This window comes from Acomys russatus, chromosome 24 (genome assembly GCF_903995435.1).
Source record: "Acomys russatus chromosome 24, mAcoRus1.1, whole genome shotgun sequence".
Lineage (NCBI taxonomy): Eukaryota > Metazoa > Chordata > Mammalia > Rodentia > Muridae > Acomys > Acomys russatus.
The window spans coordinates 3539479-3561351 of record NC_067160.1 but is presented as its reverse complement, the minus strand read 5'-3'; the positions used below and the strand labels follow the sequence as shown (position 1 = coordinate 3561351).

The following is a 21873-nucleotide window of genomic DNA, read 5'->3' as shown; positions in this document are numbered from 1 at the left end:
CTTTGTGAATGGTTTGTTCTCGCAGGGCTGTGGGATTGCTAAGTGCTTGCAGATCGTCTGCCAGGTGGGGCGCCTGGATAGGGGGAAGAGCGCGATTCTGTATGTGAAGTCCCTGCTGTGGACCGAGACGTTTATGAACGTAAGCAGATAGAGGTGCCGGCAGGGCTACCCATCTTCCGAGGGGATGCCAGAGGCCTGCCGCCTAAGACACCGTGCTCTTGTTATTCCTCTGCAGAAGGAGAAGCAGAACCACTCCTACGCCCTGAAGTCGTCCGCGTCGTTCAACATCATAGAGTTCCCTTACAAGAATCTTCCCATCGAGGACCTCTTCAACTCCACACTGGTAAGCCGCTGGCTTCGGGAGTGGATACACGCGTGGAGCGCTTCTAGCGGAGGCCTAACCATAATGAGTGAAAGTAAGGAAGCTGTTCGAGAGGATTACGTACTGTAGGATTGGAAGCATATTTCCCCCCTTCTTCTTCTTGAATTGCATTTGCTGTTGCTGTGGACGCGGCGCATGTCCCGGCGTTCACGCGCAGTTCCAAGAACAATTCCCCAGGACCGATTTTCTCCTTTTATCATTTGGGACCTGAGGATTGAACCTGGGCCATCAGGTGTGGCAGCAAGTGCCTTCAGCTGACGAGCTGTCTCACTGGCCCTGGCTCCTGCCCTGTGGTACTCCTGACTGACTCCCTTAGCCTGGAATTACTAGAGCCTTCTTCTTCTTTAATCTGTGCTCTTTGTAACAGGGTGTGGACTGTATATTTAATCTGTCAGGGGATATTTTGGGGTTACCTTCTCCACAAAATTACAATACTTAAATATCTTCAAAATACTTATTGTAGTCAGTTTCCAACCTTGTAATTTTGTGTGTGTGACTGTGTGTGTGTATGTCTGTGTGTGTGTGACTGTGTGTGTGTATGTCTGTGTGTGTGTGACTGTGTGTGTATGTGTGTGTGACTGTGTGTATGTGTGTGTGACTCTGTGTGTGTATGTATGTGTGTGTGTAACTGTGTGTGTATGTGTGTGTGTGGCTCTGTGTGTGTGTATGTATGTGTGTGTGTAACTGTGTGTGTGCATGTGTGTGTGTGACTGTGTGTGTATGTGTGTGTGACTCTGTGTGTGTATGTATGTGTGTGTGTAACTGTGTGTGTATGTGTGTGTGTGACTGTGTGTGTGTGTGTGTGTGACTCTGTGTGTGTGTATGTATGTGTGTGTGTAACTGTGTGTGTGTATGTCTGTGTGTGTGTGACTGTGTGTGTATGTGTGTGTGACTCTGTGTGTGTGTATGTATGTGTGTGTGTAACTGTGTGTGTGTATGTATGTGTGTGTTGTACTCTGTGTGTGTGTGTGTTGTACTCAAGCACTATTGGTGCCTAACGTGGACTCACTAAATTATATATGTAAAAAAAGAACATTATGTGAGTATCACTAAGATAAAAATTTAAAGTAAGTCAAGGACTCACTAAGTCCATTAGTTATTTAGTTAAATCTCAATGTGTTGTCCCCAACAGGTCACCACTAACATCACCTGGGGCATTCAGCCAGCGCCCATGCCTGTGCCTGTGTGGGTGATTGTCTTGGCAGTGCTTGCAGGGCTGCTGTTACTAGCTGTTTTGGTGTTTGTAATGTACAGGGTAAGTAATGGGCTTTAAAGTGGTGGGAAGACAGGATAGCAGAGAAAGGGCAGGGGCGGTGGAGGAAAGGAGGAAAGGAGTAAAGACAAGAAGGAAGGGAGGCACAATAGGACTTGCTTCAGCGTGGGAAACTAAACAACAAATGCCCTCCGAATTTTCGAAGTGGTACCAGAGTCAATTGTACTCTTAGCATCCCGTGCTCTGCTGCCTAGTGAGAACTGTGCCTCTTCTTGACCTGGCAGATGGGCTTCTTTAAACGCGTCCGACCACCCCAGGAAGAGCAAGAGAGAGAACAGCTGCAGCCCCATGAGAATGGTGAGGGGAACTCGGAAACATAACTGCGCTCCCTACACTGCACCCGCGTCCTGCACACATGCCGCCTCGACGATAGCTTTAAATATCTCTCACGAAGAACAGAATTCTGAGGCTGGATGGCTGAGGGCACCCCGTAGCCTCAGTTTACCCACAAATCGGAAATGAATAATTAGTCAGTCTCTTCATGAATAGGTTCAGATTACATTTACTTCAATACACGGATGTGTGTTTTTAGGCATTTCAGTAATGACATTTCAAGTGACTATGCTTGCTCAGTGTCCATAAGACAGACAGTGCCTGACGTACCACGTTATGTAGCATAGTGCCTCTCTAGCTCCTGTTTCCGAGTTACTATGTGGGATCTCTCTCTTCTTCGGTGATATGTTAGGTTAATTAGGATTTTAAACTAATTCAGATTTAGACCGTAGTGTCAGTAATTTTGCACAGGTATTTAGAACGTTAGTACACTTTACACTACAGTTGAGTTTGTTCGTAAGCTACTGAAGACTTTGCAGTTGCATGGACTTAGATTTTAATATTTACAGAGTAGAACTTAAAAAAAAAAAACCACGGTACCATCGAGATTCTTTCCCAGGACTATTGCTCACTTCAAAAGCATGTGCTTAGCAAGTGCTTAGCGTGTGCTTAGCATGTGCAAGTCCCTGGGTTAATCCTCAGTGCTGGGGGGGGGGGGGAGGGATGAGGATGACAGGCTTCCTGTATTAACAACGGTACAGTATTTTTATATGGACATTAGGTTTTTATTTATGTTTAGCCTGCCTTGTATTTTATTGTATTTTAACTTTTGTAATTTAAATTCTATATGAAATCCTTTAAGCCATTTCATGCTGAAAAACTCTATAATTAAAAATACCCATTAAGTAATAGCATGAGTTCAGCTAAATAGTCATGATGGTTAAAGCCATAGGAGTTGGAAGTTGTTTCTAAAGTTCATCTACTTCATTTGTTCGGCTGTTTGCAACATACAGAAGTTTGAATGAATGACTCTTTCTGTAGCCTTCTGCTGAAATTGCTCATAAGGATACATTCTTTAATTAGACCGGAGCTTTTAATTAATGTTAAATTATTTTCCTCCTGTACTCATATTTTCCTTCTATTTCCAAAACTGAGAAGGGGTCAAGATCATCGTTAAAACCTGTAAGAACCTGGATCTCCGGCCCTTTACCCCACAAGGACCGTTTGGAATCAGCATCCCAAAGGTGGCTCACTAGTTTGCTTCTAGCGATAGCATGAGTTAAGCTCAGGTTAAGCAAGGCAGCGCTCAAAACCTGCCTCGGCTGCCAGAATAAATGCTAAAAAAAAAGTGCTTTTGTAAGCAGTTAATGTTGCTGGAAACCTTCTAAAGCTTTCTTACACTTCTTAAGTCACTTTTCTGGGGCTTTAATAAAGACAGCAGAGGTAGCAAGGTATGGTCTTAAGTGGCAGTGATTTATTCACAGTTCCTCAAGGCCCCAGGATGACTATCAATTATAGCTATTTTTGTGCAATTACATCATGTTATGCACTAGAGAATTTTAATTGGTTTTTAAACTGCTGTCTTCATTAAGCAATGAAAAATATTTCTCTTAAATAATTGAATATTTTTCTACATTTTAAAAATAATTGAAATTTGTCTCACTATATCTTATGTTAATTCCATGAGCATACAGCTGAGCTCATTTGGAGGATATATTTTCATAACATGAAGCACATTTGGGTGAATTGTAGAAATTAGAATATAGACAGGACCCTATATCTAGCTTTAATGAATTTTTAAATTAATGACTTTTGGGGTACAGAATATATTAATGGCTTGAAAGATCACAATTATATATATGCAATAAATATTTTTAACCAAGAAATTTAAATTTAAATTCTTTTAAGAAATATTTTTTATCTTAGAGCCAAGTATTGCCCACCCCCACACACTAGTTGGCCCATACAAACTCTCACCTCTGTCTTTCTACACAATAGCTGCCATTCCTGAAAAATCAATGAAACTCATTCCTTGGCAATAGAATCAACATTAGTTTTTATTTTTTCTTTTACAATTGTTTCTATTATGGCTTCTACGCCAAGGAGTAACTTTCTACTAGAGATTGAAAGATGCTGTAACTGGAAATTATTTCGATGTGTACTTTTCAACAATATGGATTTTCTTTCAAAAAATATAAATTTGTATTTCTATAAAATTAGGAACCATAATTTCAAAGTCAACTCTCTGAAAAAAAAGTTGAGTTTCTTTTATTCTATAACAGCATATGAATATATTCCACAAAATATTAAGAAATTATTTTAGGTTCACATTTGTAATTTACTGAGAATTAGAATTCATTTCCAAGTTTAAAAAAATTGACTGATCCAGAGGGCATTTGACACACATGAAATATACTGGCACTGATACTGATCTCTTGTAGAGATATGTATTCTAGAGTTAATACTTTAAAAACATCTGTGTGAGGGTTGCTTTCCCCCATTATATTTAATTATCATCATAATTCTGATTATGTTCTATTAAAGGTGAAACAGCCAAGTCCTAAATCTACCTGTATTCTAAAATTACTCATTAATAATTAATCCTCATGAATGCAACATTTGTTATATGATAAGGAAATTCACTAATAGCAGACAAGAGTTTTGCTACTGTTTTAAGAGAGCAGTAAGAGTTCTGATAGCAAGCCTAACCCTAAGGAGGGATTTCGGTGGCAACTTACAGTAGAGCAGCTGGTTCTTGTAGGGCAATAGAATGCTATGGTGGCACCTGCTCCCGCGTGGAAGAATTCTGGGAAGAGCCTCGTGGAAGAACAAGAGAAAGTTGTCCTAGAATACCTGTGATTGGCATTGACTAGCTGAATGTCACTGCGGTTTCACTCATGGGTGGCTTGTGCATTTAATTTGATGGGTAAGGGGGAAAGATGAACAAAAAATGTATTATCATGAGATCTAAAGTGGTAAATGAAATTGCTTGATGTCTAGTGGTTTGTAAACCATTTCTTCGAGCTTGTTGGTCCTTTTGTTTGAACCGTGAACCTGTGGATGTGCCATCTGCAGTATACACTGGCATTCACTGTAACTCCTGATGTGTCATGGACTTCCTGTGAGGGATACTGGATCTTTGAATTCTGTTGTCAATGTTCTGAAGTGCAATATAACAATGTAACAAAGCGTAGATAATATAAGTCACTATTAATTCAGTGAACTTAATCTGAATAGAAATTTGTTAGCATTTCTTTGTTAGCAAAAAAGAGCAATTCTGCTGTAGTTGTAGATATGCAGGTGTTATTTTTACCTCTAAACCATCCATTCTGCATTTTATTTTAGGTGGAAAATGAACTATTCCTTACCAACTTTTAAAAACACTTTCAGTATATTAAGATAACTTGAAAGTTGTGTGTCTCAAATTACTTTGCCCTCTAAGTAACATGGAAGATAATTTTCTTTGGCTTCTCTGGCAATCACCCACATTGGGTGAGACATAAAATGAGTCCGTTCTGAAATCTGCCATTTGCTAACTTGGTTTAAGTTAGTGAAAGCAGGTTCCATGTTCCGCTTTTTTTTTTTTTCTCCAATGTGTAACTTGGGTCTGTACAATAAACTTGAACATACGGTGCCAGCTTCGTGTGTGTGCATTCCATTCTGTCCTATGGTCCCAATTACAGGAGCCAGCAATGACGCATCAAAACAGTGACTTCGGGGTGGCGACACAGCTCCCTGAAAGTTCACAATTTTAAGAGTTAGTTATCTAAAGGAAGGAAGCCAACAGACAAAAAGCAAAGGGAATGGAGTGTTAAGTCACATTCTTAGGGAGGAGAATACACTCTTGGCATGTCAGCAGCTCTGGAAATGGCAAGTGAGATTGCTTGAAATGAAAAGGCCTCTGCATATGAAAAGAAACAGCATAGTGAAGATGCAGCTTACAGATCAGATGAAAACCTGTGTCTGCTTAACTTGCTACAGAGAACTAAAACCTAGAGTATGTAAAGATCCCCACAAAGCCACACCATCTAGTCATTTAGATGAGCAAGTAAAATACTCAGGCATTTCTGCAAAGGTGATGTATAAGAGACTTGTAAATACATGGAAAATGTTCAATGTTAGCCATCAGGAAAATGTAAATCAAAACTACACTGAGATTCAGTTTCAACCTAGTCAGAGTGGCTGTCATTTAACAAGCTAGCAAGCAAACGAGTGCTGGGGAGCGTGTATGGAGAGGCAAATCCTAGTCATAGCTGTGGAGAATAGAAGCCGGCATAGCTACTGTGGAAATCAGTATGGTGGTTACATAATAGACTAAAAGCAGAAATATTGCATGACCCTGCTATAGCAGGTAAACACAGCTAAGCACCCTGTACACACTTGATCATCCATGTATGTGTAATTTGTTTGTTTTTTGAGACAGGGTTCCTCTGTGTAGCCTTGGCTGTCCTGGAACTCTCTTTGTAGACCAGGCTGGCCTCAAACTCACAGAGATCCACCTGCCTCTGCCTCCTGAGTGCTGGGATTAAAGGCGTGCGCCACCACACCCGGCTGATCATCCGTGTTTATTGTAGCACTGTGCAGCACTGTCCATCTAGGAGTTTGTCAATGGATGGATGGATAAATGAGATATGTATTTATAGTAGAATTTTATTCTGTAACAAAGAATGCCGCCATTTGCAGGAAATGGCATATGGAGATCATCAAGTGAAATAGGAATCAGAAAGATGCTGCGTGTTCCCTATTGCTTGTTGGTTATAGCACACATAGAGAAAATGACAAAGTTGAAGGGGACGAGGAAGGCAAGTGGTGGGAGGGAGGGCGAGGAGAGGGTACGTGACACCCGTGAACAGATGTCATCGTGCACCCCATTGCTTCTATACTAGCATACACTAAGAAAACAGAAGCCCTTAGGGTAAGTACAAATCTGCTGGAAATGAAGAAAGAATATTTTTACTTCTGAGCGAATGATCTCCGATTTTCACTGTGCTGAACTTTATTATTTTTATTCCATCGGGGTTGCTTTAAGTCATGTACATTTGCCTCTTCATTTTCTAATTTTTTAAATGTATCTATAGCTCTAGTGGAACAAAAAATCTTAGTACCTGAATCCATATTGCTCCTGTATCCCAGACTGCCTGCTGTGAAGTCAGCAGTCAGCGTCAAGACCCTTAGCGCTTCAGAGTCTGAAACGCCGCTGACCCCACGAGCTTCAGGCAGGAAGGCTCAACACAGATGAAGTGAGCTTGCTGCGGACAAAGTGCCCTACATCCGGGCTTCAAGAGTGCTGTTGTAGTGTGATCAGTGTCATCACAATGAGGAGACAGGGACAGTAAGCTGGATGCAGATGTTTTGTACAGCGTGACACATTGAAAGAACATTAATGTACAGTTTTAGGTTTCCTGTCCCAATAGTTACATAACAAAAGTGGCAGAAAACATACATACACTTCATGGGGTTTTTTGTTTGCTTGTTTGTTAGTTTTGTTTTTAAAGAAATGATTGGATAGAAAAATATTTTGGTGTTTTTTAAAATCTATTTAGATTACATTTCAATTGCTATCCCCTTACTTGTATCCTCCTGCGCCTCCCTCCCTCCCTCCCTCTTTCACCCTATTCCCCTCCCCTAGGTCTGTGACAGGAGGGGACCTCCTCCCCCACCATATGGTCACAGCCTATCAGGTCTCATCCTGGTAGCCTGCTTATCCTTTCTCTGAGTGCCACCAGGCCTCCCCACCAAAGGGGGGTGGTCAAATATGGGGCACAGAGTTCACGTCAGAGTCAGTTCTCGCTCTGTACTCAACTGTGGAGAATGTCCGTTGGCTAGATCTGAGTAGGAGTTCAATGTTAATGCATGTATTGTCCTTCATTGGTGCAGTAGTTTGAGCAGAAACCCTTGGGTGCAGATCTGTCCATCATGATGTTCTTTTTGTAGGTTTCTAGGACCCTCTAGATCATTCTATTTCCCCATTCTCCCATATTTCCCTCACCTAGAGTCCCAATAGGAAGTACCCACATCTATCCCGATCTCCTGGTAAGTGAAGACTGTCATGTGACATCCCTTTTGGGCTGGTGTCCAATTGTAAGTAAGTATATACCATGTGAGTCTAACTCTGGGTTAACTCACTCAGGATGAGCATCTCTAGTTCTTTCCATTTGCCTGCAAATTTCAGGATTTCCTTGTTTTTAATAGCTGAGTAGTATTCCATAGTGTAAATGTACCACAGTTTCTTTATCCATCAGGAATTAATTCATCTGAACAGCAGAGCATCTTCACAAAGATCCTGTAGGTTTGTGAGGGCTCACACCATGCCATAATTTTTGAGAGATACAGCAGCACAGAAAGGGGTGGGGTGTCCAGGGCTGGAAGCAATTCTGGGGGCGCATCACAGTATAGACTTTGCAAAATACCAGACTGCCTTCCAGAAAGCCTGCCCACTTACTGAACTTCCCTAATTCAATGGCTCCTGGCAACCGTAAGACCAAGACTTCTGGTATCTAACTACAATCTAGGGCTTCAACACAAATGCCAAATGACAATGTGCCACCTGTCTTCTGCCTCTTTACCGCCGAGCTGTCTCTCCAGCTCCAGTTAACTGAAGCTGTTTTTGAAACTAAAACAAGAGTCCTTTCCAACAAATTGTCTTTCATTTGGAAGAACATTCTTTGAATTTAGAGAGGGGGGGAGGGAGGGAGGGAGGGAGGCAGGGAAGGAGAAAAGTGATCTAGGACAACTATTTAAAATGACACTAAAACCCACCAATGTACCAGTAAAAGTTACAAATGCTCCGTTTTAACAAATATTTTTCTATCCCCCCCTTCCTGCGCCCCCCAAAGCTGGACCTTGGTAAAGGAATATGCATTTACTTTAAGGTAAAATAATTGTTTAAGATGCACCTGAGATACTGATTTTGTTGTTGTTGGTTTTTATTTGCTTGTTTGAGACAAGGCTTCTTTGTGTACCCCTGGCTGTCCTGGACTCACTCTGCAGACCAGACTTGCCTCAAACTCAGAGATCTGCCTGTGTCTGCCTCCAGAGTGCTGGGATTAAAGGCGTGCGCCACAATCACTGAACTGAGAGTTACTTTCTAGAGTTGCTTTGATAATATAAGGAGGGAATGTTTATAAATATCTGTTATTATTTTATTTTACATAGACATTTTTATATTCTTTTTTGGGGGGGGCGGGATGGTGTTTCAAGACAGGGTTTCTCTGTGTTATCTTGGCAGTCCCAGATGCACTTTGTAGACTAGTCTGGCCTCGAACTCACAAAGATCCGCCTGCCTCTGCCTCCCAGTGCTGGGATTAAAGATGTGTACCACCACTGCCTCGCTCATTTTTATATTCTTGACCATTCTATGTTCTTGACTCATTTCCTACCACTGAGTAGCCAGCCTGTTGTCCCCACCAAGATGAGAACAATGAGGGGAGTGACCGTAAGAGGGGACAATTTGCCTGTAGAGACCTCAAGTTAGACACAGCTTACCCCTTCCCCAGCCACTGCAACCAGCCATCCCTGGTGGTCCCAACCCTGCTTACCAATTCTCCTACTTCTTCTGTTTCCAGGTTTATGCATGGTTGGAGGCTTCCCATATCTTGTTGCTATTTGTTCGGTTTGTTTTTGTTTTTGTTTTTGTTTTTGTTTTTGTTTTTAATAACAAATGCCTCGGATGTGGCTGTCTCTCTTCTCCATATCTGTCTTTCATGCTGATAGCAAAGTGGTCCCTAAAAAAAAAAAATTGCATGGTTGGTAGGGCATCTCTGTCCTGCTTAACCTCATTCAAAACAGTCTTTAGTGTAGCTCTCTGTGTATAGAGCAACCAAGATGGCCGGAGTTGCCAGCTGGGAAGCACTGGAACAGTCCCCTACACAGTAAGTACTATACAAGAGTCTGCTAGTTATTTTTAAACAGTTTGTCTCCACTCTCCTGTCCCTGTAGAAAAGGATTAGTAATTCCTCTGGCAACTGCTTTCACACTTTGCCAAGCACATTGTGCGCCCACCTCACCCCATCCCACCCCACCCCCCGCCTCACCCCTCCCTTCCAGGTTTTAGAGGACTTGGTTATTTCGATTTCTCTGTGAATTTCTTTTCTGTGTCTTCCACACACCATACTTAATTTCCTCCAACTCTGTGTTAAGTTCTAGATGTATTGCATCTTCAGTTGCAACCACAATGGTGGACTGTATTTTGCTTAAATACCGCTTTTTGAATGTAAGCATTTTGAATGAAGGGATTTTGTTTTACTTATTCTAAGTTCCTGACTCAAGTGCTAGGTATGTATTTGTTAAGCAAGACTTTGTGGGTTTTTGTTTGTTTGTTTTTGTTTTTTGTTTTTGGGCATACGATCTTTTGATGTAGCCCTGGGTGTCCTCACTATGGAGAACAGGTCGGCCTCGAACTCATATGTATCTGCCTGCCTCTGCCTCCTGAGTAGTAAAATTAAGGGCCATCAGGCCTGGAAGACGTTCAAAACAAAACAAAACAAAACAAACAAAATCTAAAATACATAAAAAGTCTCGGTTACAACTAGAAAAGGTGTAATTGCGAATATTGTTATGAAGAAAGAAATCCTTATTTAAGCAGAAAAAGAAAGTTTATTGAAAGTCTGGAGAGGGTGAGTTTATCTTGTAACTGGGCCATGGCACAGCAGAGAGGATTCCTTTAAAGGAGCCTGGCTTTTGAACCATGGATGTGGGTACAAGTGGGAGGAATTTTATTTCACTTTGTACACATCTCCCTGCCTCCGTAAAGATTGCGGGTCCAGAGGTCCTCCAGCCCCAAGAAAGTCTCGCCTGTTAGTCTCCGCCTAGCTAAGCGACTGAGTACTAGCATCACCTATCTGGGCACTCACAGGGTGGTGGCTGGGGCCCGAGTCCGGCTCGCCCCTCCCTCCCGGCGGCGGTCACGTGCACGAAGATGCGAACGCCGCTCGCCATCCTCCTGCTTCCAGCCCGCTCCTCCTCCTCTCGCCGAGGCTGTGCACCGCAGACGGCGCGAGGGGGAGCGAGCGAGCGAGCGAGGGAGCGGGCGCGGCTGGGTTCCGCAGCCCTGGCGCCCGCCGCCGCCCGCAGCCCCGCAATATGCCTCCGTGGCCCGCTGGCTCTCGGCCATGGCGAGGCTCTGCCCGCGCGTCCCGTGCGCCCTGCTCCTCGGCCTGGCCGCTGTGCTGCTGAAGGCGCGGCTGGTCCCCGCGGCCGCCAGAGCCGAGCTCAGCCGCTCCGACCTCAGCCTCATCCAGCAGCAGCAGCAGCAGCAGCAGCAGCAACAGCAAAAACAGAGGGAGGAGGCGGAGGAGGAGGAGAGGCCAGAGGTGCCCGGAGCATCTTCTACTTTGACGGTTCCGGGTAAGTCTCAGCATCCCGGCCCTGCTTTGCGTCTGTGCCAGCAATCGCGCGTCTAGCGTCTCCGGATTCTTAGCTCCTCTCCCATATGCGCCTAGCTTATCCTTGATGATACCCATCCCTTCCTCGTTTTCCCAGGTTGCCCATTCAGCCTTTGGTTCTTTGCTTCGGTGGGAAATCTTCCCCGCAGAGCACTGCAGTGGGCTTGAGAAGGGTGGGGTGGGGCGTGGAGAGTGTCGTGGTGGGTGGGTGCCTGCTTACACTGATCAATTTTATTTTCCCTTCCTTCTTGCTGTGGACGAACGGGCGGAAGGGCGCGCGCGCGCGCGCGCGCACACACACACACACACACACACACACACACACACACACACACACACACACGTTCTCAAATCCCTTTACCATTCTGTTTCTCAGCCCTCTCCTAGATACGGAGTCTTGCCATATACACCCACACAGCTTTTTGCACTGTTTCTCCCTGCCTGCTGTATTTAAATTTAGAACCGGGAAGGGAGCAGGGAGGGGGGCGGCGAGAATCTCGATTTATTTCATTATATTTCTCTTTTTAGCCCAGGAAAGGCTTAAAGCAGCTTGGGAAAAAAGAAAGAAAGAAAGAAAGAAAATGCATTTGGTACAATAAGGCGAAAGAAAACAATGAAACAGGAGTTTGCAATTGAAGGAAGGGAGTTGGGAGGGAGGCAGATGGGTAAGCGTTGGAGCTTTGATGCTTGGGAAGCATAGCCAGCCCCTCCCCCCCAGGGGAATCTCCTTGTAGTGGAACTTAAGCGAGCTATCTCTTGACACATTCGGCGGGAGTGATGAAATATGGGTGTAGTACATATGGCCATTACAGTCCCCTATTTTCTGTCTTCCCCTCCCCCATTAAAAGCTCTGCGGTAAGCAAAGAGCTGGGTTATCCATTTAAATAGCCTTTACCCAGCCCCCAACCCAGTTAGTTACCTTTTTTCTACGCAGTAGATTCTGCCTGGGCTTTGGGAAGAAAGGGGAGTTTTTAAAATTAAAAGCCACGAACTCAAGATAAGCGGTGTTATAACACTGATTTTCGTTTGTTTATTTCTTTTAAAACCTGCTTAGTGACATTATAGAAGATGCTGAAAATGAAATTCTGCAGAGTGGAATCAGCATCTCAGTTTTTATCTTGCTTGCTCATCATCAGAGAGCAGTTCAGAGGCATGCCAGCTGTGATTCATGACACAGCCCCGATGATTTAATTTCTTGGAGTGCTTTGAGCACAGTGCGCAGGAGAAAGCATGTGTTTCCTGACACCCCCTTAAACCGATTAATAGCACTCAAAGGTGGCTAAAACGAGAAAAGTATGCAGTGTGTTTGTGTGTACCTGAAAATGCTGACACCGTGGAATGCATGAAGCTGGCGGGTATACACTGTAAGTCTGGGGAAGCTGGAGATACCGTTTTTTTTCATTACAAGGGAGATTCCTTACATCATCAGTGCAGTAGGAGTCTGGGAGAGTGTTGATAAGCGTCATGGTTCCTGATATTGTTGCCTGCCAGGAGTATTTGTGAAGTGGCCTTGATTACCATGTCATAATATGTTCTGAATAGCTGCAATAATTTGAGACTTTTGTATTTAGAGTGAAAGTTACACTATTTGCTTTCTGGTATTTATGAGGGATCTTTGGAAAAGGATGATTATTTGGGAAGCCAGACACCCCTGTTTTATTTAGTTTGGTTGAGGTAAAGGATCTGCTGTCTGGCAGTTCACACTAAGGTCTGAAGAGGAGCACATGCTGTCTTTCTCAACGGCTCTAACACCCCGTCCAGTGGCAAACAAGAACAGCTCAGTAGATTACGGTCAGCTATTGGGATGACAATTAAACAGTGACAACAGTCCATACACAAATGAAGGTAAAATGCCCCCTGAGCTCTTTGTGATCTCCACATTTCAACCTTTGCTCTTCACCCAGACATTTCTATAAACGTGTTAAGTAGGAGAGTGGCCTATGCTCACATCATGACGATCCTGTGGAGGGATCTAGCCTTTCTGGTTTCTACCTCCTGCAGCTCTTGGCCTGGCAAGAAGCCTGCCTTCTTCATAGAAGCCACAGTGGCCAAATGCTTCTTTCATTTTCAGTGGGTTCAGGTGCCAGATTTGTGCACTTCCTGCTTTCTCTGTGTGGAGTTCTGAAACTTAAAGAGCCTGGGTCTGCAGGTTCACTCCTCACCTTCAGCCTCTTCTGCCCTGGTTTATCCCTCACACCCCACCTGTTACACTAAGCCCTTCTTTTAAAAATTTTTATTTATTTGTATGTATGTATGTATGTATATATGTGTATGTATGTATGTATGTATGTATGTATGTATGTATGTGGGAGAGTAGGTGCCACAGAACTCACGATGGGGAGGTCAGCAGGAGCTGGTTCTCCTTCCACTACATGGGCCCTGGGGGATTGAACTCAGGTCATCAGACTTGGCGGCAATCCCTTGACCTGCTGAACCATCTCACAGGCCCTCCTCAGTAAGCCGGCAAGGGCGTAGACTTTGTTGCGGTCCCTGTTTCTATCGCCTAGAAAGCACTTGGTATGTCTAGACACTCACCTCTTCATTGGATGAGTGAGAAGAGATGGATGATTGTGTTGATATCGTCGGGCGGGGGGGGGGGGCGGGGATCTCACTCCCCAAGTATTTGCTAAATATTTAATCTTGTGAAGTTCTTCATTAGACTTTGTATAAAAATAAATGTTATACGAAAAGATTTATCAGTATAGATGATAAAGTATGAAAGCTTGGCTCTTTACTGTTAGCTAATTTCAGTGTTTGTTTTAGGCTGCCTGTACAGAGCTAATTGGTACTGACACTTGAGGCAGCTGCTAGGCTCTGTCAAGAAGATTCCTAACCTAAGTGCACTTGTAATCCTCTTGCAGCCTAGGTGGGTATTAACGTATTACACCTTTAAATAGTTGTGGCTGCGCCTGATTTGTTCTCTGCCTCTTTGTGATAGTCCTCACGCCTTGGACATGGGAAGTGAAAACTATGGAATTTTTTTCTCAGGAAAAATTTTGATATAACTAAAACACATTGAGTGGTGTGTCTTAGCAAAGGAATTGACCATTAGCCTTGGTTGTTACTCTCTGCAGTTTACGCTTCTGAAAATTTATCTGTGTTGTTGAGAAGTAAGAAAGGTTAAAAAGTGAACTGAGTCCAGGACAGCCAAGGCTAACACAGAGAAACCCTGTCTCAGAAAACAAACAAACAAAAAGTGAATATATTACTTCTCAAAAGTATGGTTCTGCTTCCTCATTACCCTTGGGAGTATTGTCTGAGGAGGAGGATGAGAAGCCTCTTTGCTCCCTCCAGCACGTGCACACATCTTGATTCCCCCATCTGTGCCAGTGTTTGCTAGAAATAGATATTTCAGGGGCTAGCAAAGAATCAGGCTGGGAGCTGGTGGGAGCTGCAACAGCCGTGTCATATTCACTCTGATGGCCCATTAGGTGGGACACATGTGGAGCTGGAGGTGAGGGGAGCTGAGAAAATAATGAGTGGCGTTCAAATTCCCCATGAGAAGCACAGATGTGGGCCCCTCTATGCCTCTTTACAGATGTCTTTTGCACATAGCATCCTGGAAAGAGTAATTTTTGTGGTCTGAAAATGTTTAATCACGTATTTTGGTGACATATCTCTATATATCTATGTCTCTGTGTGTGTGTGTGTGTGTGTGTGTGTGTGTGTGTGTGTGTGTGTTGAATATATATAAAATAAACAATAGCATGGTAGATTGTATCAGTTACTTATCTTCAAAAGTCTGCTATTACTGTTTCACTCACACATCTGACCATTTCTAATACATGGATTTTTCGGTTACAGTTCTTTTTTTTTTTTTTTTTTTTCTGGTGATATGCACACACATGTAAATGTACATGTTACTACTCTTTGGTAGATAGGTGTTTGCATCTAAGCATGCCTCTCTGGACATGCAGTGTGCATCTCCTGACTGGAAGGTCTCCATCGCCCCTCTCCCAGGTTATCCCTGCTCTTCACCCACAGTTCTGTGCTGTTGTGATCATTCTGGGGTCATTATGCAAACATGGATTCCCATATCATTCATCTTTCGTGTTCCTCTTCTCTAGCTGTACAGTATTTCTTTTTTATTTCATTAATTTTCTACCATGCTAGCAGTTTATTCTCTTCGCTGCTGAGGAGTGTTCTCCATTTGAGAAGCGCCTATAAGGTCATTTTGTTGCCTTTTCTGTTACGATTATTTAGCTTGTCTCTGGTGACTGCGGCTGCTGCCTCCTTTCGCCTTTGTGCGGACGTGGTTTTTGTGCATCTTGTGTAAATAAATGCCTAGGAGTGGAACTGCTGGGCCAAATGGCATGCTTTAACACTTGGATATGACGCACTATTCTACATAGCTGGGACCTATCTCACTTAATCTCGTGACTAGTTAGTTAAATGACAGAAGTATGTACACTTTTCTCTTGACTTGAAACTATATTTGTATGAAAAAAATGTGCAGTACCTATCTAAGTACTCGGTATGATATTCTGACACACACGGTGAAATAGTTAGCTATTGCCACGCTAAGCGTCACGCCCGTCTTCACCTCATAGTTACCAAAAGTGTGTTCGCGACACATTTCCAGCATATGACACAACATTACAGCTCTCTTCCCTACTTTTTGATTTGCCTACTCAGTCTACAATTTTGCAACTTTGTACCCTGGTGCCGAGCCTTGCTTTCCTCCCTCTTAGTCAGCCATCATTTTCTGTCTAAATCTCCCTCCCATCTGTGAAAAGGGGCCTATGTACTTTTTTTTTTGTAATCAAGGAATTTGTAGACTTCGTAGGAGAAGTGGGATGAGAAATGGTTTCGTTTGGAAGTGTTCACGCTGTAAAGGCCGCGTTCCCAGGTGGGCACTTAGGGTTTTAACAACCACGGGGTGTGTTTTGTAGATGTTGATTCCAGGTTGAAAACCACATGCCATGGTGTCGACCTTGAGTGTCCAGTTGGTTTTGTGGTCGTTTTTTTACAGTGTTCTTAATGTGACTCATTAGAAACTGTAACAATTTTTTTTTTCTCCTGAAACAAAACTCTTCCCTCAAGAACATAAATATTGAACTTGATTCTCTTTCAAAGTTCTGTCTGACTGGGTCAGCCACAGTATTAATGTCATTCAATTGCTTGGCCTAGTTTTTTTGTTTTTTGTCCAAATCGCCTTAACTAAAAAATGACTACAGTGTTGCTCATCTACAATCGGCAGAACACATTTTTTGGAACACATATTCACGAAGAAGGTTCTAAAACCACGAAAGTTCTGCATTTCAGTGTTTAATTGAAACCTGAGTTAGGGAAAGGGGTTCTTTCTGGGGCCAGGCAGTGGCACACGCCTTTGATCCCAGCACTCTGCAAGCAGGAACAGGATGATCTCTGTGAGTTCAAGGCAATCTACACAGAGAAACCCTGCTTTCAGGAAAACAAAAACAAAGAACAAAAGATTCTGTTGGGGCATGCCTTTTGAACTGGCCTTTTGTGAGCACATAGTCTGTATGTCCAGGACATGAGATCTCTGTTCTCATCAGACTTTTTTTTAATGGCTGCCTTTATTATTATTAGGCTGTCCTCTTCACTCCTGCCCAGCGATGCCTGGGACTAGAAGCACATTCACTTGGGATTCCCAGTGTTCTCTCATGGGGGGTATGATGAGCAAGTGGCCAGCACTTTCCGTCCTTTCCAATGTGGCAGAATCACCTCGGTACCCAACGAACCAACGCACAGATATGAAATTAATTTCACTTACAAATGACGTTTCAGTTTCTTTTCAACATGCCCCACCCCAAGTAAATTTCTATGTTTTGCATCCTCTAGGGAACCATTTAAATTTTAAATAAAATTTTTGCCAAATAGTACAGTCTACTGTGCTTGAATTTTAGAGTTCAGTAAAAAAGGATGCTGTTTAAAAATTATATTTTTACTTTATTTATTTAATTCTTCTTAAATTGTATATTTTTTATTTATTTTTCTTTTAAAAGATTGTACCTTTTTATGTAGCTCAGGCTGGCTTTAGATTTATGATTTTCCTGCTTCAGTCTCTTGAATGCTGGGATTGTGGGCATGCACCACTGCTCATGGCGTAATGGACGTATTTTAATCATTTGTTCTGCTGAAATTTGGAGTGCTTACTGGGCCAAGCCAGCTGTCATTCCTCTGTACAGACCCAGAAGCTGGCTGATCACTTGGCCAGCTAGGAGCTGGCTAATTTCTAGCTTCACCCCAGGGCTCAGCTTACAAAGGCCACCTGTGTCTGAGGTACATCCCCGACATCCGCACTTTGACCTCTTTGTAGTGCTGTTGCTCCCGAGTTTATCTGCCCACTTGTTTGTAGTACGGATCTGACAGTAACAAATCAGAGGGCTAAATAGGTTGTTTTATTTTCCCTATAGTGTTGTTTGCACTAAGAAGCCCACCTGTGAATGCAGATTCCCTCGATGTTGTGATGTTGTGACACACGCTACGTCTACCTGCTCCCGTGTTTCTCAGGAAACAGTCCAAAGTCGCGTATCCGAATGTGGCTCAGTAGAGTTAAGTGGGTTATATTTCTTCAAAAACATGAACACACGCTCCGTTTCTTTCACATTTGAACTGGTAGGACTGGATTGTAAATGTCTGGGTGACCGAGGCAGAGTTCGCAGAGTTACCAAATGAGTACGCGTTTCCTGTAACAGTGAAATAGAGAGAGACCACACTGAAAATGTCAAGCACATCCAGTTATTTAAGTGGGCAAAACAAACTGTATATGGGTTAATGATAAAGCGTGTGCTGTGAAATGAATATTGTAAATAATTAAATATGTGTCCCTGAAGTAAAAAACGTTTACTCATTTTTATTTAGATGGATGTATTTCCAAGGTTATATATACATTTAAAGACAAATTTGGCCTCCTAAATTAATTGCTCCCCAAATTATTATCCTCTATTTTTAATTTTTAAAAATTAATTAATTAATCAGTTTGTTTGTTAAAATATGGTTTCTCTGTGTAGCCATGGCTGTTCTGGAACTTGATCTGTAGACTAGGCTGCCCTCTGTCTCCTAAGTGTTGATATTAAAGGCATGTGTCACTTTACCTGGCCCTCTGTTTTGCTTTGTTTGTTTGTTTTCAGACAGAGTCTCACTGTGTAGCCCAGTCTGTCTTGGATTCTCATTTTTCAGCCTTCTCAGTACTGGGATTAAAAGCATGTATTATCATACCTGACCCCAAATTTATTTATTTATTTACATATATATAATATATATGAGACAGGGTTTCTCAGTGTAGCTTTGGCTGTTCTGGAACTCACTCTGTAGACCAGGCTAGCTGTGAACTTACAGAGGTACACCTGCCTCTGCCTCCCTGAGTGCTGGGATTACAAGTGTGCACGCCCACCACCCAGCCTCCAAATTATATTTTATAGTATACTTGTGCTATTGGATTCTGGAAGTTTAGCAGAAAAGCTATGATTTATATAACTTCTTTCTTCTTGCTTTCCTCCTTCTCCTCCACCCTCTTCTTCCCTTCATCTTGTAGTCCAAAGGATTCAGCATTCTAGGCAAGAGTACAAACTACACTAACCTTTATTTAGTTTAGTTAGAGATAGGGTACTACTAAGTTGTGGTGGCTGGCCTTGAACTTGTAATCTTCCTGCTTTTGCCTCCTGAGCACCTGGGATTACAGGGATAAGCTAGTATGTCTGCCTTAGTGTTTCTTTGTATTAATTGGAGTTCAACTTTCATTATAATTATATATGAAAAAATTATAATAATGTCTGAAATAACTAATCTTTTAAAATTCAGTTTACAGTGAAGCAATATCAAAAATTGAAAATAGATAACTAAAAAATCCGAGGTGTTCCTATTGTCACTTATACCTGAATCTGTACTTTACGGGATTTGGGGAATCTGGGCTTCTGGGGCAGAATGAAAATAACCTTGTCTTAAGAGATTTTTCTGGAGATGTTTGAAAAGTGAAGATGAGCTAAGACAGGTTCTTTGAAGAAATTGTATCACCTGGTGCTTACCACAGCCAATAAAGCTACTAATTAGTGACAATCTAATTTAACTCTTAGCAAATATGAGAGTAAGTTTTTATTGTAATTTAAGACATTCATTACCACATGGTTCAATTTTATAAGTCAAAAGAATTGTGGGTTTTAAAATTGTTTCTGTGCTATTGCATTTCAGGGAGGGAAGAGGACTCGTGAGTCTAGAAACTTATCAAATGCAGGAAGTAAGCCAGTGTGGGAAGTGAACTACCGGAAGGTCATAGAGAGGTCACACAAATGCATGGTGGCCTTTCTGCGACTTACCTGGTGGTCCCCGGAGAAGGAAGGCCGTTTCCATGACGAGTGTTCTTCTTCTAGCGTACGTGAAGGATTCCTTGCTCCTCTTAACTACCTTGCAGGGGTTCTAGGGAGCCGGTGGAAGGATGTGGGGGCTCATGAGAACTGTCAGAGGGGTGCATCATCAGCTGTCCAGCATTCAATGTCTACAAGATTCCCTGTACTCCGAAGGGTTAACAACACTTGCCCTGGTTGGGTAAACATTTCTAAATGGTCTCATTGGGAAAAGAACAAAGGCATCACTCAGCCTCAAATAATTTGTGTGTGTGTGTGCGCGTTTTCTCAACATCTGAATTTTTCTATTATTTTTGCAAAAGTGATGGGTACGATTTGGATGCTTGACAGAAATAGATTTGACCCTTCCAGATTAAAAACAGCAAGTTCTTAGGACATAGCCTTGCAGGCAGGGCAGTTCTTTCAGGGTTGGCTTAATTCTGTTTGTATAGTGGCTACCGATATGTAATAGCCCTGTATAATAACCCTTGATAAGTTACATGACTTGGAATTGGCTTACGTATAGGTTCTGCTAGGCAGTAAGCTGGCAGCGCACCTTCTACCCCCAAACATGCTGCTTAGGCAGCGGCTATAATCTGTCACTTGGTTGCTTACTGAAGGACAGGCAGCGAGACTGAGCGAATGGCCTTCATCTAGGCTGTGGGGATGACTCTGGTCTTCACGCTCTGCCAGGCCTGAGTCTAAGCCTTGAACAGTCCCAGCAAACAACGGATAACCTCACGGTTAGAAACTCCTGCAAAAAGGCTTTTATGAAACTTAAAGCTTAATAGTAAACTTTGGTCTTTAAACAATTTGCAGGTCAAAGTCGTAACTTCAGCCCATAAAGATTTATGTCTGTGAGGTAACCACCACTTTTCACTGCCAACAGTATGCCAGGCTTTGGAACTAATACTGTCTTTTAAATTCAGTGGAACATATTTTTCTTACTTTTTTCATTCACGCCTCTTTGGCTTTCTGGAATAATTAATGGATTTGGAAAAGCTGGTACTGTGAAGAGAGAAAGGCTGCCTCTGCTTTGAGGACTGCATCTATCTTGTAGAAATTATTCTTGCATTTGAAAACCCAGACGGGGAAATGTGAAGATAAGCAGTAGGTAGGTACGTGTTTAGACCCCATTAGACTGCATCTTCAGAGAAGAATGTGAGGGAAAGGCATAAATGTCGCAAGGATGGAGATGTCCCTGAAAACCCATGAGCTGGTGGCCATTTCAGTTCTGGGATTCCTGTATGTACGGTCTACTTCGGGGACTGTGTGGGTCCAGCAGGCATCTGGTGGCTCCGAGGCAGGCTTGACAACAGCAGAGGAAAATGTCTTGACTCAGTTCCTCCCCTTCTCCCATCAGCATTCCTTGCCAGAAATGCAGGAGAAAATCCATGACTCTTGAGCAACTTGCTATCTAATGGTTAAATCAAAGAACTGCATTTACATATTATATGACCATGAAAAGCTGTTGGGTATTATAATATATGCTCATTAAATATATTTACATCCAATAACAAAAATTAGTATATTTTCGTTTTTATTTATTTATTATTTATTTAGCTCTCAGTTTTTCTTCCATGGGGTGACCTCATCTACTGCAGTGTGCTTTAAAGGCCAGCTATGTGCTAAGGTTCCCTGAGCTCTTCCTGCAGAGTTTCCCACCACACCATGCACAACCAATGTCTTCCCCAGACTTCTTAACACGACGGTGCTGAAGGTGGCAAGGAGGCACATGTCTGCAGTTGTAGCATTTGGGAGGTGGAGGCAGGAGGAGGAAGAGTCTGAGGATAGCCTGTGCTACATAATAAGGTATTGTATCAAAAAAAAAAAAATTCCAACCAACCTCCAAACCCAAGATTTAAACCAGAGCCAGAGATCAAAGCCAGAGCCTTAATGCACTCTAGATATGTATGCTACACTGAGCTAGTCGCCAGCCCTGAATGTTTTTAACTTGAAATAAAAGTAGCAACTACTTTTGCTACTATTTGTCAGATACTGTGCATGCTACTGATGTTACTTGTCTTGTATCTGCCACCAAATGCATAACAGAAACCATATAAGGAGGGAAGGGCTTGCTCTGGTCCCCGGTTCATGGTGACACCATGCCTGGGGACAGGACCTTGCAGCTCTTGTTTCTTCAGAGCAGGAAGCTGAGAGGATGGGCGAGAAGAAGGGTGAGCCTCAAATGAGAAAATTGGGATTCCCTTTTCCAAAATGACTCTGGCTTGTGTCAAGTGGACATAAAAACCAGCC

At 42.8% G+C, this 21873-nt stretch overlaps 2 protein-coding genes across 3 annotated transcripts in view; both read left to right on the top strand.

Annotated features, from left to right (window-relative positions):
* Itgav (integrin subunit alpha V) overlaps positions 1 to 2024 on the top strand; it is an 80308-nt gene extending 78284 nt beyond the window's left edge. For both annotated transcript variants that reach the window (XM_051166117.1, XM_051166116.1), the window contains exons 27-30: positions 26 to 139; positions 236 to 343; positions 1515 to 1637; positions 1880 to 2024. In XM_051166117.1, coding sequence (XP_051022074.1) covers positions 26 to 139; positions 236 to 343; positions 1515 to 1637; positions 1880 to 1975 — 441 coding nt within the window. In that variant the 3' untranslated portion in view covers positions 1976 to 2024. The remainder of the gene's footprint in view (positions 1 to 25; positions 140 to 235; positions 344 to 1514; positions 1638 to 1879) is intronic.
* Positions 2025 to 10989: 8965 nt separating this feature from the next.
* Fam171b (family with sequence similarity 171 member B) overlaps positions 10990 to 21873 on the top strand; it is a 51117-nt gene continuing 40233 nt past the window's right edge. The window contains exon 1 of the mRNA XM_051166561.1: positions 10990 to 11273. Within this exon, the coding sequence (XP_051022518.1) occupies positions 11039 to 11273 (235 nt within the window). The 5' untranslated portion in view covers positions 10990 to 11038. The remainder of the gene's footprint in view (positions 11274 to 21873) is intronic.